The sequence below is a fragment of the Molossus molossus genome, unplaced genomic scaffold (genome assembly GCF_014108415.1).
Source record: "Molossus molossus isolate mMolMol1 unplaced genomic scaffold, mMolMol1.p scaffold_m16_p_10, whole genome shotgun sequence".
NCBI lineage: Eukaryota > Metazoa > Chordata > Mammalia > Chiroptera > Molossidae > Molossus > Molossus molossus.
In genome coordinates this window covers 20558382-20584366 of record NW_023425345.1, presented here as the reverse complement: position 1 = coordinate 20584366, position 25985 = coordinate 20558382, and the positions used below count along the sequence as shown (strand labels likewise).

Here is a 25985-nt window from a genome sequence, read left to right as displayed (position 1 = left end):
TGCATGGTGGTGTCAGGGTGGGCATGTGCACAACGGGGACCCAGGAGACAGTTAAGTGTGCTGTTGGGTGTGAGTCCCCAGAAGAAGAGGTCCGTGGACTCACCCTGCTGCCTTCCTTTGGCGGTGTCCCTGCACTTCGGCTGCGCCTGGGTGGCCTACCCTTTCTTGGTGCTCATCATGGAGCTGAAGTAGTGGCTGTCCGAGAGCCTGGGAACTGGCACCAGGCAAACTGCTCAGCCGTTACCTCGCTTACCCAACCTAGACTCCCACCCTGTTTCAGGAACTGTTTGCCCCGAACTCATAGACCAACTCCTGTCCCATTCTCCTGTCCTAGTCCAGGAACTGTTCGCTCCGGGACAATAGACTCACATTCCAGGGGCCCCCATGCGTAGCCCCTCAGGACCTAACCTAACAACAAGTTCCCGCTGCCACAGGCGCAGATATAAAAATCACAAACCCCAGCATCGGGCGCGGCTTCTCGGACTCGACCCCCCAGAGTCTGTGAACCCGCCCGGAGTGTACCCAATAAAGCCTGATTTCTGCTTATTTGGCTGTTTGGCTCTCTGGTTTCTTCCCACCTCCCACCGGCGGCACCTGGCTACCTTACAGTGGCCTGGGGATTCAGAGGCTGCTGGACCCACAGGTCATGCCAACAGGGCTTGGAAGTTGCTGGTTAAAGGAGTCTTGTGAACGCAGGTAGCGTGGCTGAGCGGTCTAAGGAGTCTTGTGGGCTTGGGAAGGAGGAAGCAGCAAGAGGGGTGAACCAAAGATGTCAGCTGTTTGATTAGTTTTCTGAGCACCCCCTGACCCCCTGGATTCTTGTGTCACCCTGCCCGTGAAGAAGGTTAGCTTTCGCCCTGGCCGGTTTGGCTCAGTGGTTAGAGCATCGGCCTGCGGTCCGGAGAGACCCGGGTTCGGTTCCGCTAAGGGCATGTACCTCGGTTGCAGTTTGTCCCTGGCCCTGGTTGGTCGTGCGGGTGGCAGCCACTCGATGTGTCCCTTTCACGTCGATGTTTCTCTCTCTCTCTCTCTCCCTCCCACTCTATCTGTGCAAAAAAAATGGAAAAAAATGTCCTCGAGTGAGGATTAAAAAAAAAGAAGGTTAGCTTTCATTTGATTTAAAGACAATGAAGCGATGTGACAAAATTTGCTAATGCAGGTTTATAGACTGTGATGCACATTCAGATTTGAAGATAAACGTTTAAAACTTTTGTAATATTTTTGGAAGGCTACCCAAGAAACTGGTAGTAGTCTTGCCTCTGAGAAGGAATCTAGGGGGTTGGTAGGGTGGCCAACTCTCCCAGTGTGCTGAGAACTGTCCCAATTTTAGTAATGAAAAGCCCATGTCCGCAGAAGTCCTTCTGTTCAGGGCTCACCGGGACAGTGGTTATTCACCGGCGGAAAGGAGATTTGATCTTTCGCTGTGTATCCTTTCTTCCACTTTGTGTTTTGTACTTTTCCTTTGCACCTGTGTCTCCTAGCCCTCAACCCCTGCCCCAAAGGAACATCACACAATTCCCCCAACTCCTGTACATAAAAAACCAACCCAGCGTAAACAAAAGTTAAAGTGAAGAACGTTCACATATTACTGTGAGGAGAAAAAATAATACTATTCTTAATCTATAAAGAGCTTTTACAAGTCAATAGGAAAAGATAAACATCTCTGTTGAAAATGAGCTAGCAAGAGATTCACAAAAAAAGAAATACAAATGGGCAATATTAGAAAACTTTCCCCAATAATTAAAAGGATGTATATTAAAACAATAAGCTGCCCGGCCAGTGTGGCTCAGTGGACTGAACGTCACCCCATGGACTGAGAGGTCCCGGTTCGATTCCTGGTCAGGGCACATGCCCGGGTTGCAGGCTCCATCCCCAGTATGAGGTGTGCAGGAGGCAGCAGCTGGATGTTTCTCTCTCACATCAATGTTTTTCTCTCTCTCTCCCCCTTCCTCTCTCTCTAAAAAAATCAATAAAAACTTATTAAATACCAGTGTTTCCCAATTAAATTACCAAATTAAAAAAAACAAAAACAACTGTCTTAGCTCAGGCTGCTATACCAAAATCCCATAGACTGGATGGCTTAAACAAAAGACGTTAATTTCTCACAGTTCTGAAGACTGGAAGGCCAACACCAAGGTGCTTGCAGATTCAGGTTTGGGGAGGGCCCACCTTCTGGCTTTCAGATGACTGCCTTCTCAATGTGTCCTCATGTGGCCAAGAGAAAACTCAGGTGTCTCTCCTTCTTATAAGGGAACTAATCCCATCATGGGCCCTACCCTCATGACCTCATTAATCTTAATCACCTCTGAAAGGTCCCAACTCCTAATACTATTATGTTGGGTATTAGAGCTTCAGCATATGAATTTTGGGAAGTCGGACACAAACATTCAGTCCACAACAACAATAAAATGCTATGGAAAGGAAATTGCTATAATTCTTGGCAGGATGTATAAAAGTCTTAACAATTTTTGTGCCCTTTGACCCAGCCATTTTTTTTTTTTTAACGTCTAGGAATTTGTTTTAAGGCAAAAAAGCACGTGTGGAAAGATGCGTGTGCAAAGATGCTGGTCACTCTGTTATTTGTAAGGACAAAGCCAACACGCCAGGTCACTGCTTCAGGGCTGTATCTTTTATTTAAAATTTTTTTTTTCCCAATTTTTATTAATATGTTTTCATTACAGATGTTTCTCCTTTTCCCCCCAGACACCCTCCTCCCCATCCCCCCCCCCCAACCCCAGCATTGTTGTCTATGTCCATTGGTTACGCATACATGCATATAAGTTCTGTGGTTTATCTCATCCATCCCACCCGCCCCACCTCCTCTGAGGTTTGTCAGTCTGAACCATACTTCTTTCTATGTCTCTGGGTCTATTTTGTTCATCAGCTTATTTTATTCATTATATTCCACAAATAAGTGAGATCATGTGGTATTTGTCTTTCTCTGATTGGCTTATTTCACTTAGCATAATACTATCCAGGTCCCTCCATGTTGTCTCAAAGGATAAAAGATCTCTTTTTCTTACAGCTGCATAGTATTCCATTGTATATACATACCACAGCTTTTTTATCCACTCATCTATTGATGGACACTTGGGCTGTTTCCAGAGCTGAGCAATTATAAATAGTGCTTTTATGAACATAGAGGTACATATATTCTTTCTGATGGATGTTTCAGGCTTCTTAGGATATATTCCCAGAAGTGGGATCACTGGGTCAAATGGCAGATCAATTTTTAATTTTTTGAGGAAACACAGGGGTGTATCTTTTAAATAAAAATTTCAACCATAAAGAAAACTAGAGAGGATAATATAAAGATACGTGTCCATGTTCCAGCCACTTTGGTCCCATGTTAATATATTTCCAAATTTGCCCCTTATTTTTGATATTATTAAATAAATAAATGCTGTCATGTGGTAGAGATCCTCAGCTACTTGCTTTTATTTTTGAGATTTATCTGTGTTGATATGTGTAGACTAGATGATTCTTTAACTGCTATTTGGTATTTCATAAGATACATGTACTGCGACTTATTTATTCATTTGGTTGAACTATATTTAGGTTGTTTGCATATTTGAACTGCCTTCGCTGCTGCAGTGAACATTCTGTGCAAATTGCTTTGTGCGCGTGGATGGAAGTTTCTCTGGGAGTATTCCTAGGAGTGCAAATTCTGGGCCATGGGACAGAGCATCTTGTCTACAGTTTTCTCCAAAGTGATATACCATTTGTCTTAACAGGAGCAAATAGTTCCAGCAATCCCATATCCTTGCCAATCCGATGGGAAGATAACTAATTGAGGTTTTATTTTGGATTTCCCTGGTGATCAGGGCGGTTGAACAGTTTTTCATATGTTCACTGGCCGACTAGGTTTCTTCCTTTTCTCTGAATTGCCTTTCCATGTCACTTATCCATTGCCACTGAGCTGTTTGTCCACTTATAATTCCTTTAAAAAATTAGATATAGTTGACATAATAATATTATATTTGTTTCAAATGTACAAAATAATGATTTGGTATTTTTATATATTGTGAAATGATCACCACAATAAGTTTAGTTAACATTCATCACCATGCATAATTACAAAATTTTTTCCTTGTTATGAGAACTTTAAACATTTACTCCCAGCAAATTTTAAATATACAACACAGTATTATTAACTATAGTCACCATGTTGTAGATTACATCCGTGACTTATTTAGTTTGTACTTTGTAATTCCCTTCACTCCCCCACCCTCTGCAACCACCAATCTATTCTCTGTATCTATGAATTCAATTTTTATTTTATTTTTAGAGTCTACATGTAAGTGAGATCGTATAGTATTTGTCTTTCTCTGTCTGACTTATTTCACTTAGTGTAACACCCTCAAGGTCCATTCACGTTGCTGCAAATGGCAAGATTTTATTCTCTTTCTATAACTGAATAAAATTTCTATTGTATATATGTACCATAATTCATCCATTGACGGACACTTAGGTTATTTTCATATCTTGGTTACTATAAATAATGCTGCAGTGAATATGGTGTGCATATATCTTTTTGAATTAGTGTTTTTGTTTCCTTCAGTTGAAAACCCAGAAGTGAAATTGCTGGATCACATGGTAGTTCTATCTTTAATTTTTTGAGGAACCTCTATTTTATTTTCCATAGTTTCGACACCAATTTACATTCCATCATTAGTGCACAGGGGTCCCTTTTCTCCACATCCTCACCAACACTTGTTATTTCAGTCTTTTTGATAATAGATACTGTTTGTTTCTTGTTGGCAATCTTAAAATTGAAATTGTCTGAGCTATTCTTTTTTTTTCCCTTTTTTCTTGTTCAGATAGGGTAGGAGGGACAGAGAGGAAGAGAGAGAGAGAAACATCGATGTGAAAGGTACACACCGAGTGGCCTCCACCCACACAACCCAACCAGGGCTGGGGACAAACTGCAACCAAGGTACATGCCCTTAGCGGGAACCAAACCCAGGTCTCTCTCTGGACCGCAGGCCGATGTGTCTGAGCTATTCTTAATCTTTTGTTTCCATATGAATTTTCAATTAGATTGCTTAATTTCATTCAAAACCTTGTTACATTTGTTATTGTATTTGATTTGTAGACTAATGGATTTTCACTCAGATTGTCTAATTTCATGAAAGACCATGTTACATTTGTTATTGTATTTGATTTGTAGACTAATTTGGGGATAACTGGTAAATTTACAGTATTGGGACTTAATATGAACACAGTGTACCTTCCCATTGGGTTTTCTTTAATGTCTTGCAACAAAATATGATTTTCTGCATATGGTATTATGCAGATTTTATTGTATTTGTTGTTTTACTAATAAGGTCACTTTAAATATTGCATTTTATAATTATATAGGAACCTAATAGATTTTTAAAATTAACCTTGTTTTAACAAACTGCTTAATTCATAAAACACTCTTACATAGAATATTCTTATGTAGATTTTTTAATGTAGAAATCTCTGGAATTTTCCTATGTAGAGAGTCGTATCTTCAAATAATAACCATTGCTTTTTCCTTTAGAAGCTATATACCACACACACACATATATATATATACAATATATATGGAAATAAAAAAATATATATACTTTTAAAATATGTTTTTATTGATTTTTTTTTTTTAGAGAGAGAGAGGAAGGGAGAAAGATAGAAACATCGATGTGAGAGAGATGCATTGATTGGCCACATCCTGCATGCCCCCTACTAGGGATTGTGCCTGCAACCCTGCTATGTGCCCTGACAGGGAATCGAACTGGGACCTCTCAGTCCATGAGATGATGCTCACTCCACTGAGCCACACCAGCTGGGCTATATACCTTATATTTTATTTTCTTTCTCTTTTTTTCTTCACTGGCCTGGGCAGCTGATCCAATGTTGACTAGCAGCGATAATACTGGCTATTTTTGTCTTGTTCTGGTTTTAACAGGGAAAGTGGCTTATATTTTACCATAATTCTGAAGTTTGCTCTGTTTTTCAGGTCAAGGACATTACTTTCTTTTTGTAGTTTACTAAAATGTTTTGGTTTGTTTCTTTTCCATAGTGGACGCTGTTGACTTTTACTCAAAGTTTTTCTGCTTTGCTTTATAATCCAATATTTTTTTTCTTTGTACATTTTGAGTTTGTATTATGAAGTACAAATGAATCTTTAATTCTATCTTCCTGGTACATTTGTCTTTTTATCATCTTTTATTCTCTCTGTCTCTAGTAGTGACTTGTTTGATAGTGTTTTGTCTGATAGTAGTATAATCAGCTTTCTCTTGGTTATCATTTGCCTTTTTCTTTTTTTCCTCTTGCAGTCTCTGTGTCTTTTTGTTTTAAGCCTGTCTCTTGATCACTGCTGAATTGTATGTTTTTTAAAAGACAGCTAATCTGATAATCTCTTACTTATTGTTGTTGTCTAACAATGATTAGATTTTATTATCTTATTTATGCTATTTGTCCTGTTTTCCCATGTTTTCTCCCAGGCCAATCTACATTTCCTTATTTCTTGTTTCCCCCATTGGTTTGGAACATGTACATTTAATTCTATTCTTATAGTCTGTCTTAAAATGTTATTATGCATTCTAGCCTTAACAAAGTCTAGAGTTATCACCGCGTTCTTTCTTCTGAGCAATACAAGGACCTTAATCCACTTTCACTCTCATCACACCTCCACTTAGGTGCTGTTGCTGTCTGGTATTTTGGTTCCATTTTATTTATTTGTTTGTTTGTTTGCTTATTTATTTATCTATTTTCTTTATTGATTTGAGAGAAAGAGAGAGATAAAAACATCGATGAGAGAGAACATTGATTGGCTGCCTCCTGCATGCCCCCCACTGGGGATCAGACCCACAACCTGGGCGTGTGTCCTGACTGGGAATCGAACTGGCGACCTCTGGGTACATGGGTTGATTCTCAACTGTTGAGCCACACCAGCCATACGGTTCCATTTTATTTTTTTTAACTCTCCAATTTATCATTATTGTTGTTATTTTTATGCAATCACTGCCTGCTCATAGTTACCCCAGTATTTACCAATTTCTTTGTTTACCTTTTCTTCTGGCGTTTTCTCTGTGGGTTTAATTTCCTTGTTTCTGAAGTAACTTCTTTAGCAGTTCTTTCAGAAAGCACTGTTAATGTAAAATATACTGTTGTTTCTCAAAAAAAAAAAAAGTCTCCTCTTTCCTTTAACGCTGAATGATAATTTCACTACGTAGAGCAGATGCTGCAGACCCGTCCACATTCCTCTGACCTTAACTCTTCATGTTTCCTCTAGATGACAGTGTCTGCGACTTTGTCCCGAGGAACAGAAGTGTTGAGGAGTTAATGCCTGCTCTAGGTGTAGAAATACCCCTGTGCGCTTAACCCAAGAGTAGGGTAATTCCCAGGCATGTGCCTTACCCTTTTGCCGGACTTTCCTCATGGAATCCCATGTGGATGCCCATGTGGTGGCTGGCTTAATAAACATGTTTTATTGGCTGCTTTCCCTTCCCTCTATCATGTCCCCCCTTCCCTGCCAGTGTTTCCTGTTCTCCCAAATAGATCATCTGCACTGAAATTCTCAAGGCTTGCTTCTGGGGGCATTCAAGCTAAGGCACTGCATCTAGTGTAATGTATATATTCTATATATACACACAGAGACACACACTTTACATCGAAGGACTTTTCCTCTTTGGATTTTCTCATTCTAGCATGTGTCTTAGCACGTCTCTCATTTTTAAAATCTCCTTATCTCTGAGTAATTTCCTTAGTTCTTTCTTCTACCAGACTTTTCTCTAGAAATGTCTAGTGTTTGTATTTGAATTTTTCAATCAACTTACTATATATTTTAATTTCTAAAAGTTCTCTTTCAAGTCTTCCTGTTCTTTTCTCATAATGTCTTTTTATATTTTCTTTTTAAAAATTATTTTATTTATTAATTTGTTTTTGTTACAGATGTTTCTCATTTTCCCCCCATTGACACCCTCCTCTCCTTCCCTCCCACCCCATCCCCAGCTTTGTTGTCTATGTTAATTGGTCATGTCTTTTTATATTTTCAAATCCTGCTCTTTAGTCTATGATAGTTTTAAATAGTCTTTTTTTTTTTTTTTTAACTCTGTAAAAACACTCACACTGATTATTTTATTCAGAAAAAAACAAAAACAAAACAACAACCAAAGGACAGAGACAAAAGTCCTGGTCATTTGCAGTATCTATCAGCTTTTAATTTGGCTCTCCTGTCCAGAAGTGTTTCATGCAAAAATCCATCTTTTCAGGCCTTCTTAAAAATTTTACTGTCTTCTTTACTTATTTTAGATTTGTGGTCTTGGAAGCTCTAAAATTCTTTACATAATTGGTTTCACACTGTCTAACATTTCCTTTGTCTTCTTCTGGAATATCATCTGTTTTCTTAGTTTCTCTTTCAGCACAGGATCTAATCTTTATCATTTCTTCTTCTCCTGCTGTTTTACGTTTTGCTTCTATATCGCCTGCTTCATTGCATCTGATAAAGCAGCTATTTGAGGCCAATAAAGCCATTTTCCCATCATGAAAGACTGGTTCCCATTGTTCTCTTGGTCCAATCGCATCTGAACGCCCAACAAGAAGTCCATCTGAATTTATACCGAGGTATTTTCTGTAGCCAGATTTTAGGGAAATTCTGGAACCAGACAATTGGACAGCTGTAAACTGCTCTGGAGGACTAGTGCCCTCATCAACTTCTTTATGTGGCGCTCCCAGTGTAAAAAGTCCATTGTCAAGTGCATGTATGTAGGTTTCTTTATCCATTTCAATTGCTATGGTTCCTGAAATTTCACCAAAGTGTGTTCCTGTCCACCAGATTCCAACAATATCAAGTTGGGTTTCTTCATCATCTTCCCTTTTTCTCTTCTTTTCTTTGTTCTTTTTCTTCTTGCTCTTGGCCTTGATTCCCTTAAGCACAAGTTTGGTGGACTTTACATAGGAGTACTCGGCCATGGTTCTGGGGACACTCCTGTAGAAGGGCTGGAGCCGGCTGAGGACCAAACACGACTGGAGCGGGGACGGACGAGGGAGGCACAGAGGTGGACACGGAGCCCCGGCCTGCAAAAGCGCCCGGCGGCAGCGGAGGCGTCTCTGCAGAATCCCTAGTGTTTTTCACCCCAACACTGAGTCCCAGATAGAGTTGTACTTCCTGTTTATTGTCCCCTAAATACTCTTATTTTTTCATCACTATTTGACCATTTTATTATCTGATGTTTCTGGGGGATCTAATTCTGCTTTTGGTTGTGGCTGCTTATTCTTGCTCATGGTAAATTTTTTTCTCAAGTGTTTTAAAATGTGTAAATTTGAATTCATCCACTAGAGAGCTTTATCTGCGGGTATCATATGTGACCTGGGGAGAATTTGTATCCTTTAAAAAACATATGTTTTTTAAAATTGATTTGAGAGAGAGAGAGAAAGATCAACTGGCTGTCTCCTATATAGTCCCACTGGGTATTGAGCCCACAGGCATGTGCCATGACTGAGCATTGAACCTGTGACCGCTCAGTGCAAGGGACGATGCTCAACCAATTGAGCCACACCAACCAGGGCTAGAAGGTGTGTATCCTTTTATTTATTTATTTATTTTTTCTATCCTCATCCGAGGACACTTTTCCACTTTTTGTTCAGATAGAGTGGGAGGGAGAGAGAGAGAGAGAGAAACATTGATGTGAAAGGGACACATCGAGTGGCTGCCACCCGCATGACCCAACCAGGGCCAGGGACAAACTACAACCGAGGTACGCGCCCTTAATGGGAACCGAACCCGGGTCTCTCTGGACCTCAGACGGACGCTCTAACCGCTAGGCACAACTGGCCAGGGCTAGAAGGTGTGTATCCTTTTAGATTGATTTCTGTTTGTCTCTGCCTGGAACCCCAGATACTGCCCTCACACTAACATCTGTGTCAACTTTTCAGCTTGGGAGTTTCTGGACCATGTGATGATATCAATTTGAACTTGAAACCTCCATGAGTGCAGGCCCATGGCTACAGATTCTGGAGAAAGACAATTTTCCTGCCTCCAAAACAGATGGAGACAGACAAGTTCCTTATCTTCTATGTTGGTGGCTGACTTTTTCTCGTAGTCCACCGTTTGGAAGGTGGGTCCCTTCAAGGGTGTCAGCTACGAGCAAGGCTCAGCCCCAAGCCAGGAGGGGACCCAGAATGGCTAACCACACAGGCCTGCACCATTTCCTCTCATCTGGGCTCTTTTTCTCCTTGATCGTTGGAGATATTCTTTATTTTCCTCCCTGTTTAGCAGTGCATTTAAAGAACATTGTCATATTTAACATAGCATTTTAAGATATTTTGTAGTAGATACATTTTTAGGATACCCAGTTATTAAAAAAAGCTGGAAATGAAAATCCTTAAGTACCTTTTCCACTATATTATGCCAATTCTGCCTCTTCTATCATTTCTTTCTTGGGAAGGTCCATCTTCCTCTCCTGGGTTGGTAAAGGGAGTGCGGGGGAAGGAAGGAGGCTGGGGGCATAATGGTTCCCCAGAGTCTTGGGCAGGTGGTAGCGCTTGAGAAGCAACGAGGTGGCTTCCTTACCTAAGTGTGTCTTAGGCTGCCTGTTGTCGTGCCCGGGATCCCACCATGTGAGTCTCCTTCCTCCCTTATTTTCTCAGCGACCTCTTTTAGCAGGAATAAATGTAGCAGATGATGTTGAAAATGAGGCTCTTGGGAATTGGAAGTTGAGAAGGATTGGTGTGTATGTGTGTGTGTGTGTGTGGTGTTTGTTGTATGTGTATGTGAAGTGTCTGTGTGTTTGTGTGCTGTGTGTATGTGGTTGTGTGTGTGTGTGTGTGTGTGTGTGTGTGTGTGTAAGATCAGGGGATGAGTAGTAGAAGAATCTTTGGGAGGATCATTAGAAGCACACCATCCCAGCCATCACTTTACAAAGGCCTGGACCTACGGCCAGGCCCCTCACCTTAAACTTGTCCATTAATCCTGGCCAGGACCCAAACTGACTGTTTTTGTCAGGGGCCAGAGCTGGATCATTCATACCTACTGTGGACAGGAAGCATTAGTTCTCTCCTTCCTCCAAACATGGCAGCTAAATTGGCTCGGGTTGAGGTGTTTTCTAAACTTCCCTAAAACCTGGCCTTGGAAGCCGGATCTTGCTTGTTGACATGGTCTGGATTCCTCCCCAGCCTCGACCAGCCTGTCTGTATGGGGAGGACCAGAGACTGGGTACTGGGGGGATGGGGAGGGCAAGGCAGCTCATTATGGTGGCTGCCAAGAGGTCTCCCACCAAACTGTTCAAAGCCTTATCGGCTCGGAGTTCTAATACCATTTCCGTTCATTGTTTCCTCTTGTTCATTAAGAGGAGGCCAGTCCCCTGTTGTGGCAGTTCACAGCTATTGTGGTGGGAAGTGGGGGGGTTGGTGGACGTCACAACTTGGGCTTTATCTGCCTGGCAGCAGGGAGTCCGCAGCCCCTGGGTCACTCAGGAGCAAGGGCTGAGCTGCAGCAGTCTGTCAGCTCCGCAGCTGCTGGGGAGCATGGCCTAGGGCTGGCCGCACCACTGTGGCTGTTTCCCAAGGGACCTTGGAGCTACCTGCAGCCCCATTTGCAGGGGAAGGTACGATCTTCTGGGAGGGGGGCTGGTGCAGCTGTGGGAGAAAGACCAGGACTGGTCCCTCTCCCTGGACTTGAAGGGCCTTGTTTAGAGGGTGATTCAAAGCCGGGGACCATCTTGATACCCCCTCCTCCACTTGCCTCTGGGGGTGTCCTGTGGCTGCTTCTGTTCCTGCCCGGGCTTTACTGCTTGTACTATTCAACTGTGCGAGACTGAAGCAAGCTCTGCGGTGGCCTCTGGTACTTCCTGGGGGCAGCCTGATGTGCAGCGTGTGGGGAGGCATCTGCTTTGGGACTCGGCCGTAATTGACATCAAAGTGTTCCTTCCACAGATGAATAATAGATGGGGTTTATCTCTCTTTCTTTGGCCGGATGGGGTATTGGATAGGAAAGGAGTCACACCAAGTGAATCTCAAGTGAGAAATTCTGCACTTAGTGTAGCAACCTTTCCCAGAGGAGATGGCTGTGACAGGGGTCCATTGTCCCTCTCTGGGAGTCACACAGTGGGGACCCTTTTCCAGGCTCAGGACTATTAGACTCCTGTGCATTTATCTGGCCGACTCAGCAAACACTGCCTGAGCATCTCCTGGATGCTGGGCATGGAGACGAGTGAGGGGCTCATGGTACGGTGGGGGTGGCTGACAGCAAAAATGGTTCCTGAGTGTTTTCCAAGCTGGGGTATCTGGAACAAAAGCATAAGACAGTTCCAACTCCCGTTTGCTGCCAAGTGTGGAAGGATGAAGAGGCTGGAAGGATTAGGTGTGCATCAGCCCTTCTGTAGGCACACAGAGCGACGAGAGGGGTCCAGCTGGCCCGAGACACGCAGGGAAGACAGTGCCCTGCTCCTCTGTCATGGCTCTGAGACTGCTGTTTGGGAAAAGTGCCCGGGGTCCTGGCTCACAGAGATTGCTACTCTTGGCGCTGACCCTGGCCAGGGGCTTTTTTTGGGACCGGCACTCCATGTTCAAAGGCACAAATAGACCAATCAATCATCTCTCTTGCTTAAAAAATAATGACTTTTCCCCCACTTCACGATGGTGGGTAGCACACACCAGCAGCCATCTATGAGGGCAGTGATCACTAGCTCATTTTTCCTGCTTCTCTGCAGATGATTCCTGCCAGACTTGCAAGGTTGCTGCTTGCTCTGGTCCTCACCTTGCCAGGTATGTAACAAAGTACTCCCACTCTCTACTCCTGCCCTCGCCCACTGGGAATAACCCTCTTCCGGAAAGAAGCAGGTGTGCCTGCAGCTGTGTGCCTAGCCTGTGTTAGGCTTGTGCTGGCCCTGCCAGAGACACTGGTTGCCTGGTTACCTCTTCTTGTGAAGGTTTCACAGAGCCCTGCCCCTGACGCGTGTTCCTCAAGGAGCAGGTGCTGTCTCCAGCTGGGGAATTAAGAAGTACAAGGTCCTATATGATGGGGCTGGAGGACTGGGAGGAAGAAAACCAGGGCTTGGACAGATGACCAGTTCAGAAGGGATTGTGGAGGTCATCTCATTGTCCTTCTCATAGTGCAGGTGAAGAGACTGAGGGGCAGAGAGGATAACTGACTGCTCCAAAGTCACGCAGAGCCAAGAGCAGAGGTCAGGTCTCCCGGGTCCCAGGCCAGCACTTCCCCACTGCACCGCACCATCTTCCTTCTGTCACTGAGATTCCGAATCTGTGAATGACAGGAGGGAACTTTTTCTGACCCTGGCCTGTCTCCACTTAGACCACTCAGGCCAGCAGCATCCAGTCTGCTGCACACAGGTTAGTCTGTGACAAAATGTACATGGGTCACACCTCTGTGTCTTCTAGCTAGGTGGGTCCTGTGCCAGGGGACCCAGAAAACTTAAGAGCTTTTTTGATGTGGTTCCCCACCTGCCAACACACACACACACACACACACACACACACACACACACACAGCAGACAGACACACACACATACATACACATGCACACACATACACATATACACAGACACACACACATACATATATACACACATGCACAGACACATACATACACATATACACACATACATACACATATACACAGAGACACACACATACATACACATACACACATACACATACATACACATATACCACACAATACACATATACACACACACAGACACACACACATACATACACACATACACATACATACACATATACACACACACACACAAACACAGACACATACACAGACACACAGACACACACACACACACACACACACACACACACAGTGTGAGGGTGGCAGGAGGGTCCCCTGGGAGTTAGCATATGACCCCGCAGGAGTTAACACTTCATAGATTCTATGTGTCAGGCCCATACGCTGACCTGTTTAGAATTAACTTGTTCAAGATATACTAGTAGATTAATGTACAAAGGTGCTCATTATAATCTGTTTATATATCGGAACATTTGGAAAAATGCTAAGAACCTAACAATAGGGGGTTATGTTATATATATTTATTGTGAAGTATAATGCAGTCACCAAAAACAATATTTTAGAAGTATACACAGTGATATGATAAATTCTTGAAAATATCAAGAAATTGGTTATGGTTTGCACAGGATAACCATAAATTTGTAAAAACCCCACAATTGTGTATATGCTATAAACAGAACAGATAAACACTAAAAAGTTAACTCTAGTTATTGCTGAATGTTGGTTACAGATGATTTTAACTTTTTTGTATTTTTCTTCTGTATTCTCCAAATTTTCTATAATGAGCATGTATCATATTCTAAATGAGTATGTAAATGGCATTAAACCAAATAGATTTTCTGAAAAACTGTTCCTCCATTGTTGCTATGAGACCTGGGCCATATTTAAGGGCTGAAAGCAACAGCCTTGGTCGTGTTTAGAATGGAAAGTTCTTCCCCACAGCCCGATTTCTGTGAGATGCAGCTTCAGCCCTACAAGGCTGGAGGGCTTCGGTGGTCCCAGCTGTGCTCAACGTGACCTCTCCCTCCAGGGACCCTTTGTGCAGAAGGGCCGCATGGTAGCTCGTCGATGGCCCGCTGTAGCCTCTTTGGAGATGACTTCATCAACACCTTTGATGAGAGCATGTACAGCTTTGCTGGAGATTGCAGTTACCTCCTGGCTGGGGACTGTCAGAAACACTCCTTCTCGCTCATAGGTGAGTTTGGGCATTGAAAGGAGGAATATGGCGTGGCAGCCAGCTGAGCTCAGCCCTGGCACATGGGGAGGCCTCGGGGGGAGGGGAGGGGAGTTTCCTTACAACAGTGCCTGATCTGGAAGATCCCTGCGGAGAGCATGGTGGGAACGGCCTTCCCATTACACAGGGCTCCCCTTGGCTTCTCCCTGAGTCTCTGTCCAGGGGAACCTGGTGTGATGGAGAGTCTTCATGCTTCTTCAGTGACTGTGGCCGCTGTTCTAGGTCCAGGCCACACTCTGGGAGCTCCAAAGCATCGAGAGAAATGATGAACCAGAGGTGCTTTGTAACAGGCAAAGCCCCTAGCAACAGGCAGGATCTTTGCGTGTTCTTGGTGGAATTCAGAGTATCATGCTGGTGTTGAGCACTGTGTTCCTGGAAAAGTGCTGGTACTGCACCATGCCATCTCTGCATCCCCACAGCAGTTCCGAGATGCAGGGACACATGTAGGCACCCCATTTCACAAGTGGAGAACTCACGGAGTTGTCTGATTCTCCCAAGGGCTGACGGATAGTAAAAGGAAGTCCTGGGTTTTAATCCTGGGTTTGTCAGGATGAAGGAACTTGCCTCTGTACTAGGGAGAGAGGGCACTTGCCAAGGCTGGGAGTGAGGCTGGAGGCAGTGCTGGAAACTGGGGTTTGGTGACCTTCCCACTCTAAGAATTCATTAGATGTGTGTGGTGTGTGAGTGAAGGGTGCTGTACAATGTAGCAAATGTGGGGTCCTCAGCCTTGGGGAGGTTGAGATAGTAACGGACAGACCCACGTTGGGGAGAAAGAAAGCAACCCCCACTTTCCCTAGAAAGTTGAAGGCTCAGGTCCTCCCATGTCAGGTGGTCCCAATGTTTATTTTAAGTCGGTTTCTCTACCTTAAAAATCATGGTGCATTTGTCGGAACATGAATGGAACCTGAGGCCACTGTGCTCTGTGAAATCAGCCAGACAAACACAGATACTGTATGATCTCACTTATATGTAGACTCAAAAAACCAAAACAAAACAAGGTAACACCAAACTCATAGGAGAAAGAGACCAGATTTGTGGTTGCCAGATGGGGAAGGTGGGGAGTGAGAGAATTGGAGGAAGGTGGTCAAAAGGTACAACATTCTAATTATAAGATGAATACGTACTAGAGGTGTAATGTACATGCTGACTGCAGTCAACTCCGCTGTGTGGTATATTTGAAAATTGCTAACAGAGTAGATCTTAAAAGTTCTCATCATAAAAAAAATTTTTTTCTTTTTTCATCTATCTATCATCTATCTATTATCTATCTATCTATCTATCTATCTATCTATCTATCTATCTATCTATCATCTGTCTATCTATCAAAATCAGAGTGGAGATGGTACAGATCCTCTCCCTGAGATGAGTCCGGGGGTGTCAGTAGAGATGGAGTGTAAGGAGGAAGATTTTGAAAGAAGGAAATAATGGCTTTGGGCTTCAGTGGTGTTTCCAGGAAAGGGGACCCGATGGAGATACTGAGGTGCCTTGGAGGGGTTGTTGCCTTGACTCCACAGTGTTCTAGCTCGGCTCTGTTCCAGACTCCTTATCCTGGAGATGGGTTTGTGAACAATACAAAATGAAGTCTTAGTACCAGACACAGGGTTCACATTCTGGGGTCAGGGAGTTGAGCAGCAAGTTGGAAAAGCCCTGTCTCTCATATATATATATATTTTTTTATTTTTATTTTTTAATCCTCACCTGAGGACATTTTTCCATTTTTTGTTTAGATAGAGTGGGAGGAAGGGGGGGGGGGAGAGAGAGAGAGAGAAACATCAATGTGAAAGGGACACATCAAGTGGCTGCCACCCACATGAACAACCAGGGCCGGGGACAGACTGCAACCGAGGTACATGCCCTTAGTGAGAACCGAACCCGGGTCTCTCTGGACCACAGGCTGATGCTCCAACCGCTGAGCCAAACCGGCCAGGACGCCCTGTCCCATATTAAACCCAGCTCCGGACTCCTCCCCCGTAAGGGCAGCCCCTGGAGAGGAACTCTCGGCTGTCACTGTCACCTCCTCCGAAGCTCCTCCACCCCACCACTCTGGCCCTCTCCACTACTGCGCTCATCTATTTGTGCTGATTGGCAGCCTTTTGTCCCAGGGGACCTGGTGGCTCAGTCCCCAGCAGGAAATGGAAGTATGAAAAGAACCAGAGTTGGAGTCAGAAAACCTGTGCTCCCTGCTGTCCCTCCTCATGGAATGTCCTTAGGGGAGTTGCACTGTGTCTCCGCCTCCATGTCCTCCTCTTTAAAATGGGGGAACCTGTGAGGATCAAGGGAATAGAGTATTTGCACATGCGAACTGTGGCCCGAACCTTAGTGACTGAAAGCAGCCACCTTAACACAGGGTTTGCACTGGTCGAACTTGAACATGGTGGAGACGAGGGGCTGCTGGGCCCCGGGCCCATTTCTCTCAAGGTTAGGGCAACATCGCCTCCTCCCCAACATGTCCGTGTGGGTTTGTGCGCAGGCCTGCCTCTCTGGCCATCCTCTGGGTTTCGTGGCCAAGGAGGAATCGAAGGGCTGTGTTAGGCTTCTCTGTTTTGAAACATCTCAGTGGGACACCCCCTCCTCTCCCTGCCCTGGGTCCTTACTCTTGTAACAGTGTTCTTGTCAAGCGTCAGTTTTCTAGGTCATTGGTCGAGACCTGGCTATGGATCAATCACCCTCTAATGTTGATTGGTTTAATTCCCACCAAAAATCGTGCTGCTAACATCAGAGAGAATAGTGGCTATTTTTTCCTGTTTTTGATGGTGGTGGCGGGTGGGGAGGCACTGGGAGGGGAGAAAAAATATGAGGAGGCTGGGCCTGGGGAGGGCGAGCCGGACTTGCTGCTTCAGGGGACTGGGGCCGGGGCCCAGCAGGCTGGGATGCTGCAGGGCCAGTTCCTCGAGCATGACTGTCCTCGAACACAGCTCTGCTCTATTGTTCTCCAGAGACATCCTGTTTTCTCAGTTCTAACTCACAAATTCCCATTCCTCTTGAGTGTCCATGGACCTCGAACACATCCTGAGTGAAGTGTTTATGTCTCAGCCTGAAGGACCCCCTGGTGCAAAGGGGAGGCCCTTTCCTTGAGCGGGCCCCTCCTGGCCAGGCCGGCCCAGGGTCCCAGGCCAAGGCCACCAGCACACGGGAAGAGGAAGAGAAGGCAGGAGTCCTCTTGGAGAGACGGCTCTTTTGAAGCCACACGGCAGGATCTGGCTCACAAGCCAGCGCAGAGAGAGCCAGAAACCACCACCAACGTGCTGAGTCACTTCCCCCGCCGAGCCTGGTCTCCTCATCAGTAAATGGTATCAGAGCAGATTTCTGTTTCTCAGCGTTTGGATAATGATCACTAGTGTCAGAATCATAGGAGCAGAGTGAAGTGTTCGCTAGGAATGCAGGTTAGCGAGCTCCACACGGAGCGTCCCAGAAAGTACTCAGCTGCTTCTGCTCCAACGTGCGGGGGGGACCTCGTTCCCCACTTAGCTCCTCGGCCACTGAGTGCAAGAGCCACGGGGAGAGTGTCCCTGGTTTGCTCTGGCCTCTTGGGGTGGACACTCAGCCCATCTCCTCCTAGCAGCTACGGCAGGTGCTGACCTGCAGGTAGGTGGGGTGTGGCGGTGTCCCATCCACACTGTCCCTCTCCCCCGGCCTCACTGGCCGTCTCTAATGGCTTGTCCCCCTGATGGCTGCACAGCATCAGATTCCCCCGAGTTCTGCAGGGAGAGACCAAAGCAAATAAAAGAGAAGGCAAATCTAGAGTTCTCCCCTGCATCAGTGGGAAACTGAATCCGCAGCGCTCAGATGCCCCGTCGGGCAGCTTTGTGGTGCAAAACGAGACTTGGACTCGAGTCAGAAAACCCTGGTGTGGGCTCTGCCCCAAGTTAACAGTGTAAACCAACTATTCTCACTGGGGTGGTTTCCCCCAGAGGACATGTGGCAGTGTCTGGAACACTTTGGGTTGTCACAGGTCGGGGAGGATGTGGCTGGTGGGCAGATGCGGCCCTGCAACAAGCAGTCCCTGGCCCCAGTTGTCGGCACTGCCGAGGTGGGGCACCCCTGCTGTAAAGGTGGGGCACCCCTGCTGTAAAGGTGGGGCACCCCTGCTGTAAATGTGGGCTTCTGTTTCTGCACCTCTAAAATGGAGCCGGCCACATCTGTGTTTTTCAAACTGAGTCATTTCAATTTTGGTGACAAAATTCACTTACTGGTTGTCACCAGCATTTACAAAATGAAATGAAATGAAACAGAAGACATCAGAAAAAAATCAAAGTGCATGGCACATGGGGAGGGTAAATATATGAAATGTGTGAGTGTGTGTATATTGGGTCATAAAGTAAATTAAAAAATATATTTTATTGATTTTTAGAGAGAAAGGGGGGGGGAGAGAGAGAGAGATAGAAACATCAATGAGAGAGAAACACCAGTTGGCTGCCTCCAGCATGCTCCTTGCTGGGGATCGAGCCCATGACCTGGGCATGTGCCCTGACCAGAAATCGAACCAGTGACCTCCTGGTGCATGGTCGATGCTCAATTCATGGAGCCACACTGGCCTGGCAAGCAAATTGTGTTTTTACTCTGCTTTTCTGGGGGAAAAAAGGTTTAAAGCCACTTGTTTTGATGATCTTCAAGGTTCACCGTGCTGCCATAGTATGTTTTCCTGATCGGAAGGCCTCTGGGACACACTTCCAAACATGCTCTTGCCGACGACCCCTGCCTCGGATGAGGGTAGACTGCATCAGGGACTCCCTCAGCTGTTCAGGGCCAGCAATGCCGCAGGCTCCTTAGAGTTCAGTCCTCACTAAAGATTCCAACCCCAGCCCCCTGTCCACTCCTGCCCCTAGATGGGTAATGATCCTGGGCAGCCAGCTCCATGTCCCCCTGCAGGATGCTGATGCATTCCGCGCCCAGTGGGCAGTGGGCACTGCCAATCAGGCTGCCCCCTCTGATGCTGATTTCTCCTAGGGCCACACAAAGCTGGCCCTTCAAATACTTAAACCAGCACCTGGTCTGTGTCCCAGCTGTGTCATCAGTCACTAGCTCTGTGACAATGGGCACATTACCCCGAGTGTCAGCCACCTAGGAGGACCCAAGTCCCATGTCTGTGGGGCCAGGCTACCTTCATCATTACCTGAAAGAGGGGGTCCATGCACCGCCATGCAGTGGGAGCCTTGGGGTTCTGTCTCATATTCTCCTGCTTCTCTCTCATCGACTTCCTCCTCCTGCTGCATTGTTGGCTCGTCCGGCCTTGCAGTTCTATCTTTCAATCTTGCATTGAGTAACCTCTGGGCTTTCCTATGCACCTGTTCAGCTCTGTGTCCTGGGGAACAAGTGACTGGTTAGGTGACTTTACATCACTGAAATCCTTGAAGAGTGACAGGTCTGCAGCTGCAGGGTGGTACCCCACTCCAAGCTTCCTGATCGTAACCAAAGCCTTCCTTGCCCACCCCCAGCCACAGGCTCCTGGCTGACTTGTGCTCATGGTCCTTTCTGAATTTCCGTGAAGGTGAGGAAGAGCCTGCTAAAGGGAGTGGTTCACAGGGAGCCCTCCCCTGCTTCCCGGAGTGAGATGCTTTCGGCCCAGAGGCGACATACTGGTCAAGTGACCCTGTGAAGCAGGGACAGAACCACCCATCCCTCTGCTGTGTGAGGCTGGGGGTGGATGGCAGGGAGAACTATACTGATGAGTACATGGGCTCTGTGTCATTAGGGACCTGGACACCCTGACCTCTTGGGCCACGGTACCCTCTCCAGCAGGTGGGTGGTAGGTGGAGCCAGCTCACTCCACGCTGGGGGTAGTGTTCAGTGTCAGCCCCAGCAGAGGCCAGGGAAGGGATTTAGTCTTTGGTCCACTGCAAACTGGAGGTTGTTGCCAGGCTGTTCCATTTGTTTGTGTTTTCAACACTGTATTGCAGACATTTTCAAACATACAGAAAAGGTGATAGAGCAGGGACAGTGAAGACCCGTGTACTCACCACTCGGATTCTACCACCGACGTGTTCCTCACCCACCTAGTTCTGTGTGCTTCTCTTTGGCTCACTTCTGGCCGCCAGAAAGCTTGCTCCACTTTCTGAAGATGTGCCAGCCGCGAGCACTGTTGTCAGTGAGCCTGCAGGGCAGGCGAGGCTCTTCGGCCGAACAGGACGAAAGCCCTTTACCTCGGCTGGCACCCCTTTAACTCCGGACTGTGGGTCGGAGCTCGGCAGGATGAGGTGTGTGGACGCGGGGCCTTTCCTGGTGGTTTCTGAGCTGCTAACACTCTATCATTCAAGACTCTATTCTTAGAATGGGCTGGTTCAGCGAGTTTCTACGGTGCGCCGCAAGAGTTTTTAAAACATGCAACACCTGACTATTTAGTCAGAGGCACTGACCTCTTTTCCTGTAGATTGTCAGATAAAAAAATGGCAACAGACAACACAATAGTCATCTAGTGCGAATAAATCAAAAGTCAGATGGGCAAAATATATATTTTTTGGTGTGCAGCAGGATTTGAATAATTAGTTTATGTGTTGCATGAGATGAAAGGGGTTGAAAATTGCCGGGCTAGTTCTTTACATGTGACAGCCCTCACTGAAATCTCACCAGAAGTCTATTTTCTGGCTCATTCTAGTTGGTGAGGGGTGTGTGTCTGTGTGTGTGTGTGTGTGTCCCAGGTGGCCACTGTCCTCAGCAGCCTCAGTCCAGCTCGGGCCCCGAGGGGAACTCCCTGCAGACCTCTGCCGGGCTGTGACTGAGGCGGCCCTGTCCTTCACCCTCCTTCTCAGTGGTCCCAGCGGTGGCAGCAGGACCTCACGTTGACAAACCTCCCGTGTTCCCTGGACTTTTCCACAGACATTCTTGACTCCTCTTTTGCCGAGGAGCTGGAGCCCACACCCAGCGAGGAGAAAGCACATTTACTCATTTTCAAGGTTCACTTTCCATCTGGGCCCTGGGCCCCATTTCTCCAGGAGCCCCACAGCTGCCTCCTCCTTCTCCGGCATCTTCCGTCTCTGCTCTCTGGCTGCCCTCGCCTTCCCTGCTGCCATCAGCTGCTCGGTCTCGGGGGCTCTGTTTCCATGGCCACCCAGGCATCTTGGGATCCCCAGGGCCCTGCGCCCGCACCGGTTCCCAGGGACTCGCTGTGGGATTGCGAGGCCTTTGTAACGCTGCAAACGTGTCTCTGCCTTGTGTCCGCTGCCATGTCACTGTGACCGCCTGTGTCTCTGTTTGTCCCTCATAACTGGATCACTGTCATGTTGTCAGAGACAGTTTTATCCTGTGTTTGGCTATCCAAACATCTCTAAGGGCAAACTGATTACTTACCTGTAGAATCTCTAAACCAAGGGACTTTACCTATAGAACCTGTACACTTCTCCCAGAGAATCAAAATCAGTCAACTGAGGTGGGACTCACGAGTCTCCATTTTATTTTATTGTTTTTAATCAATTAGCTTTTTTTTTTTCTTTTTTAAAATTGTTGACAATATTACTGACATCTTCCATTTTCTCCTCTTTTGCCACCTTCCACCCAACCCCCATCCCATCCCAGGCCTTCCCCATACTACACTGTTATCTGTGTCCACGGGTTATGCATATATGTATATATGTTCTTTGGTTACTCTCTTCCTGCACCGTGCCCCCCCCCGCCCCCATGCACACTGAAATCTGTTCTGTTCCATGCATCCATACCTCTGGACCTATTTTGTTGGTCAGTTTATTTTATTCATTAGAATGAATCTCTATTTTAAACAAGGGCCTGTTAGGGCTATCCTAAGAGGACATTTTAAGTAATACATCCTAGAGTACCTGTTCCCCATAACTTACTTTTATTTACTGCTTTACAGTGTCTTCAATCATTGCATGGTCGTCTTCGCTTTATATTTAGATTGTAAACTCCCAGAAAAAGGTTGCGCTTTTACATTTTTCTTTTGAGAAATATAAGGGACTACCAGAGGGCTATGCACCCAGAAGACACTCAGTAAATGCTTTTAGGTGAATAAGAAGAGGAGTGAGCAGTGAGATTTTGGGGGAGATTTTGTTGCCCATTTGTTATGTCCTTAGTTTTCCACTGAGATAAGATTATAGAGAAGATGATTATAAATGTATTAACTCTTGAATAATACTCACCACGACTGACTCTTGTCTCTCAGGGGACTTCCAAAATGGCCAGAGAGTGAGCCTCTCCGTGTATCTTGGGGAATTTTTTGACATCCACTTGTTTGTCAATGGCACTGTGCTGCAGGGGGACCGGAGGTAAGTCCAAAGCCCAGACTGTCTGAATTAAAAGAAGCCCCTCTTGTTTTTTACACGAAGAAGCTGGGGCCAAGAGAGAGGACATACATGTGTCCAGAGGAAGCCGGTCGCAGGGTGGGGTGAGAGCCAGGGGGGGCTCCTGACTGCTGGTCTAAGCCCTTAGCCACTTTGCACCGCAGTCTGAACCCCTAGCCTGGGATTGGGGCTGTAGGACGGGAGGGACAGCCGAAACTGTATGAGAAGTCCACTTCCTAAGCTCATTCTTGCCCCTCCAGCGTGTCCATGCCCTATGCCTCCAAAGGGCTGTATGTAGAGACGGAGGCTGGGTACTACAAGGTGTCCAGTGAGGCCTACGGCTTCGTGGCCAGGATGGACGGCAGCGGCAGCTTCCAGATCCTGCTGTCAGACAAATACTTCAATAAGACCTGTGGGCTGTGTGGCAACTTTAACATCCTTGCTGAAGATGACTTCAGGACTCAAGAAGGTAAGCTTTCCTGGAGGCATCGTGCTTGTAACACACCTTCACGCTGGCTCGTCCCTGGCAGGCCAGCCTCCCCGCGACCTCACCTCAGCGTGCCTGCCAACTTGATCTCTCAGCCTCCCATCCCACCGCCTACACTTCCCGTCACACCAGCTCCCGCAGCTCCTCAGACCTGACTTGGTTCAAATTTGAATTCCCCGTAGCAACTTCCACATGGTAGATGGTGCCTGTTGGCAAAACGTCAGGGCTCTGGTGATAGTTTGGAAATCATCCTCAGAGGCTTGTGGGTTTAGTTCTGTGCGGTTGATAAAGACTCAACAGGAAGTTAACCTTGCTTCCTGACACAATGGGTGTCAACCTAGCTGGGCTTTAGCGTAGGCTCTCAGGGACTTTTCCCAAGAGTATTTCTAACTTGATCTATTAGGCATCCTCACACCTCCTTTCAGATCCAGCTCCTAGAGTTTCATTCATGGAAGTTCAGGGATGGAAGGATCTTGGAGGTCACCTAGTCTAACCTCTTATTTTACATATAAAAATTGAGCTCAGAAGCATGGTGGGTTCAGCCCCAGATCACATGGGATCATAGAAGGAGAGCTGGGACCAGACCCCAGAGGTCTTGATTCTCTCTGGGGCTCTTCCTGCCCAACACAAAGCCACTTCTCTGCCTTTTCCTTAATCTGGTGTATTAGAAAGTGAGCTAGCTCATGTGGCCTGGGGTAACCGAGAACCCGGACAGCAGTGCCTATCACAATCAGAAACTCTCAAGTTTAAGTTCCCTTCCCTTTGGCTCCTCCCATGTATTAGTTTCCTGCAGTTACCCTCTACCACAAACGTCAGAAATGTATTCTCTCAGAATTCCAGGAGGCCAGAGGTCGGAAGTCAAGGTGTTGGCAGGACTGTACTCTCTTTGGAGGCCCTCAGAGAGAATCTATTCCTTGTCTCTTCCGACCACTGCTGCCAATCTTTGACTCATGGTCGTATCATTCCAGTCTCTGCCTGTCTTCACACCGCCTTCTCCACGTGTGCCTGTTTGCTCTCCCTCTGCCTCTTCGAAGGATACATGCGACTGCATTTAAGGTGCACTCAGGTCATTCAAGATGAACTCTTCCTCTCGAGATCTGTAACTTAATCACATCATTTGCCTTATAAGGCAATATTCGCAGGTTCTGGGAATGAGGAAGTAAATACACGTGTAACGAGACATTTCTCTGACATCCCAGGTGCCAACTGACTATATTTTTAAGGTTCTACTTCTCTTTTCTTTGCCCAGGGATATTTTATTTCCTATTTCCAAATACATTCTTTGACCTCGAGACAGCGTCACCCTCCTAGACCTGGCTGTGCAAAGGCCGCTTGCCTCAGTGCTCCTTTAAGTTCCTTTGAAGTGAGGGTTCGGCAGGGTTATTGGTGCCGCTGTCCGCCATGCCGTGTAGGCCGTGGTGCTCTCGAGCCTGCTGGGAGCAGCGGACAGCAGTGTGACTGTTGTGCGTACCAAGGCACAGATGCTGAGAGAGCGTAGGGATGCGGTGATCGCAGGGCTCAGTCTCCATGTCACATCCTTACCTTCGCCCTGCAAAAATATTTTGAGTATCCACAACCTGCCGGATAAGAATTTAGAGATAAGAAACACAGCTTGTGCCCTGAGTTTCAGAGCCCAGTGTTAAATGGGGGCTGAATAGAAGCAAAACATAGGCCAACACAAAGGACGATGAGAATTTTGATAGAGGGAGCACAGAGAAGGGGCCCACCCAACCCAGGCTAGCAAGGTAGAAAGGGAGCAGAGTCAGTTCAGGAGGCCTTCCTGGAGGAAGTGGTTCAGGAGCTACATCTGGAAGAGTGAGTGGAAGCAGTCAAGGCAGTAAGAGAGAGGAGAACATTCCACACACAGTGAGGAGGGGTGCAAAGGCGTGGAGAAGCAGGAATGGATGGGCACGTTCCTTATCTTTCTTGCTGTCTTCCTCACTGGCCCATCCAGCCAGCCGTCCCTCACCACGCACTAGCTGAACTCTGGTGTCCATGCTCTAGCATGTCGTGCTGAGCGCTGCACAAAAGTACTCCCACCCCAGATGTCTATGTACGAATCTAATGGAAGTTGGCTCAGGAGATGACAGACCCAGAGTTTTCACTCAGACATTGGATCAGGTACAAATGTGGCTTCATTTTTCTGAAACTTTTCTCCATAGGAACCTTGACCTCGGACCCCTATGACTTTGCCAACTCCTGGGCCATGAGCAGTGGAGAACAGCGGTGCAAACGGGCATCACCTCCCAGCAGCCCTTGCAACGTCTCCTCTGAGGAAATGGAGAAGGTGGGTACAGCCCAGGCTGGATGTGTCTGGATGGTATGGGACTTCTGGAGTTAAGAGGCAGAGGGACATCTCGTCTCAGTCCTCTTCCTAGGGGAGCAATGGGCCTACCTCTGTGGGTCCCTCTGGCTGTTCAATGTAGGGTTCCCATGGGTCCCTTTCCTCCTCAAAACCAGCTGTGACTACAGTCTGGTTAACTCTAATTCTAATGCTGTTCTGGGCCTGGAAATCTAAGCATGTGTCT

General features: G+C 46.4%; 1 protein-coding gene and 1 pseudogene across 2 annotated transcripts in view; one reads left to right on the top strand and one right to left on the bottom strand.

The window, feature by feature from the left end:
* Positions 1-8164: 8164 nt before the first annotated feature.
* On the bottom strand, positions 8165-8984 carry LOC118624526 (annotated as a pseudogene). The gene has a single exon (XR_004958372.1). The product of XR_004958372.1 is annotated as a protein FRG1-like (transcript).
* A 2362-nt stretch (positions 8985-11346) lies between these two features.
* Positions 11347-25985, top strand: part of VWF (von Willebrand factor) — a 125460-nt gene continuing 110821 nt past the window's right edge. Inside the window, exons 1-6 of the mRNA XM_036250841.1 lie at positions 11347-11573; positions 12678-12732; positions 14539-14703; positions 22853-22955; positions 23231-23439; positions 25620-25744. Of these exons, the coding sequence (XP_036106734.1) occupies positions 12678-12732; positions 14539-14703; positions 22853-22955; positions 23231-23439; positions 25620-25744 (657 nt within the window). The 5' untranslated portion in view covers positions 11347-11573. The remainder of the gene's footprint in view (positions 11574-12677; positions 12733-14538; positions 14704-22852; positions 22956-23230; positions 23440-25619; positions 25745-25985) is intronic.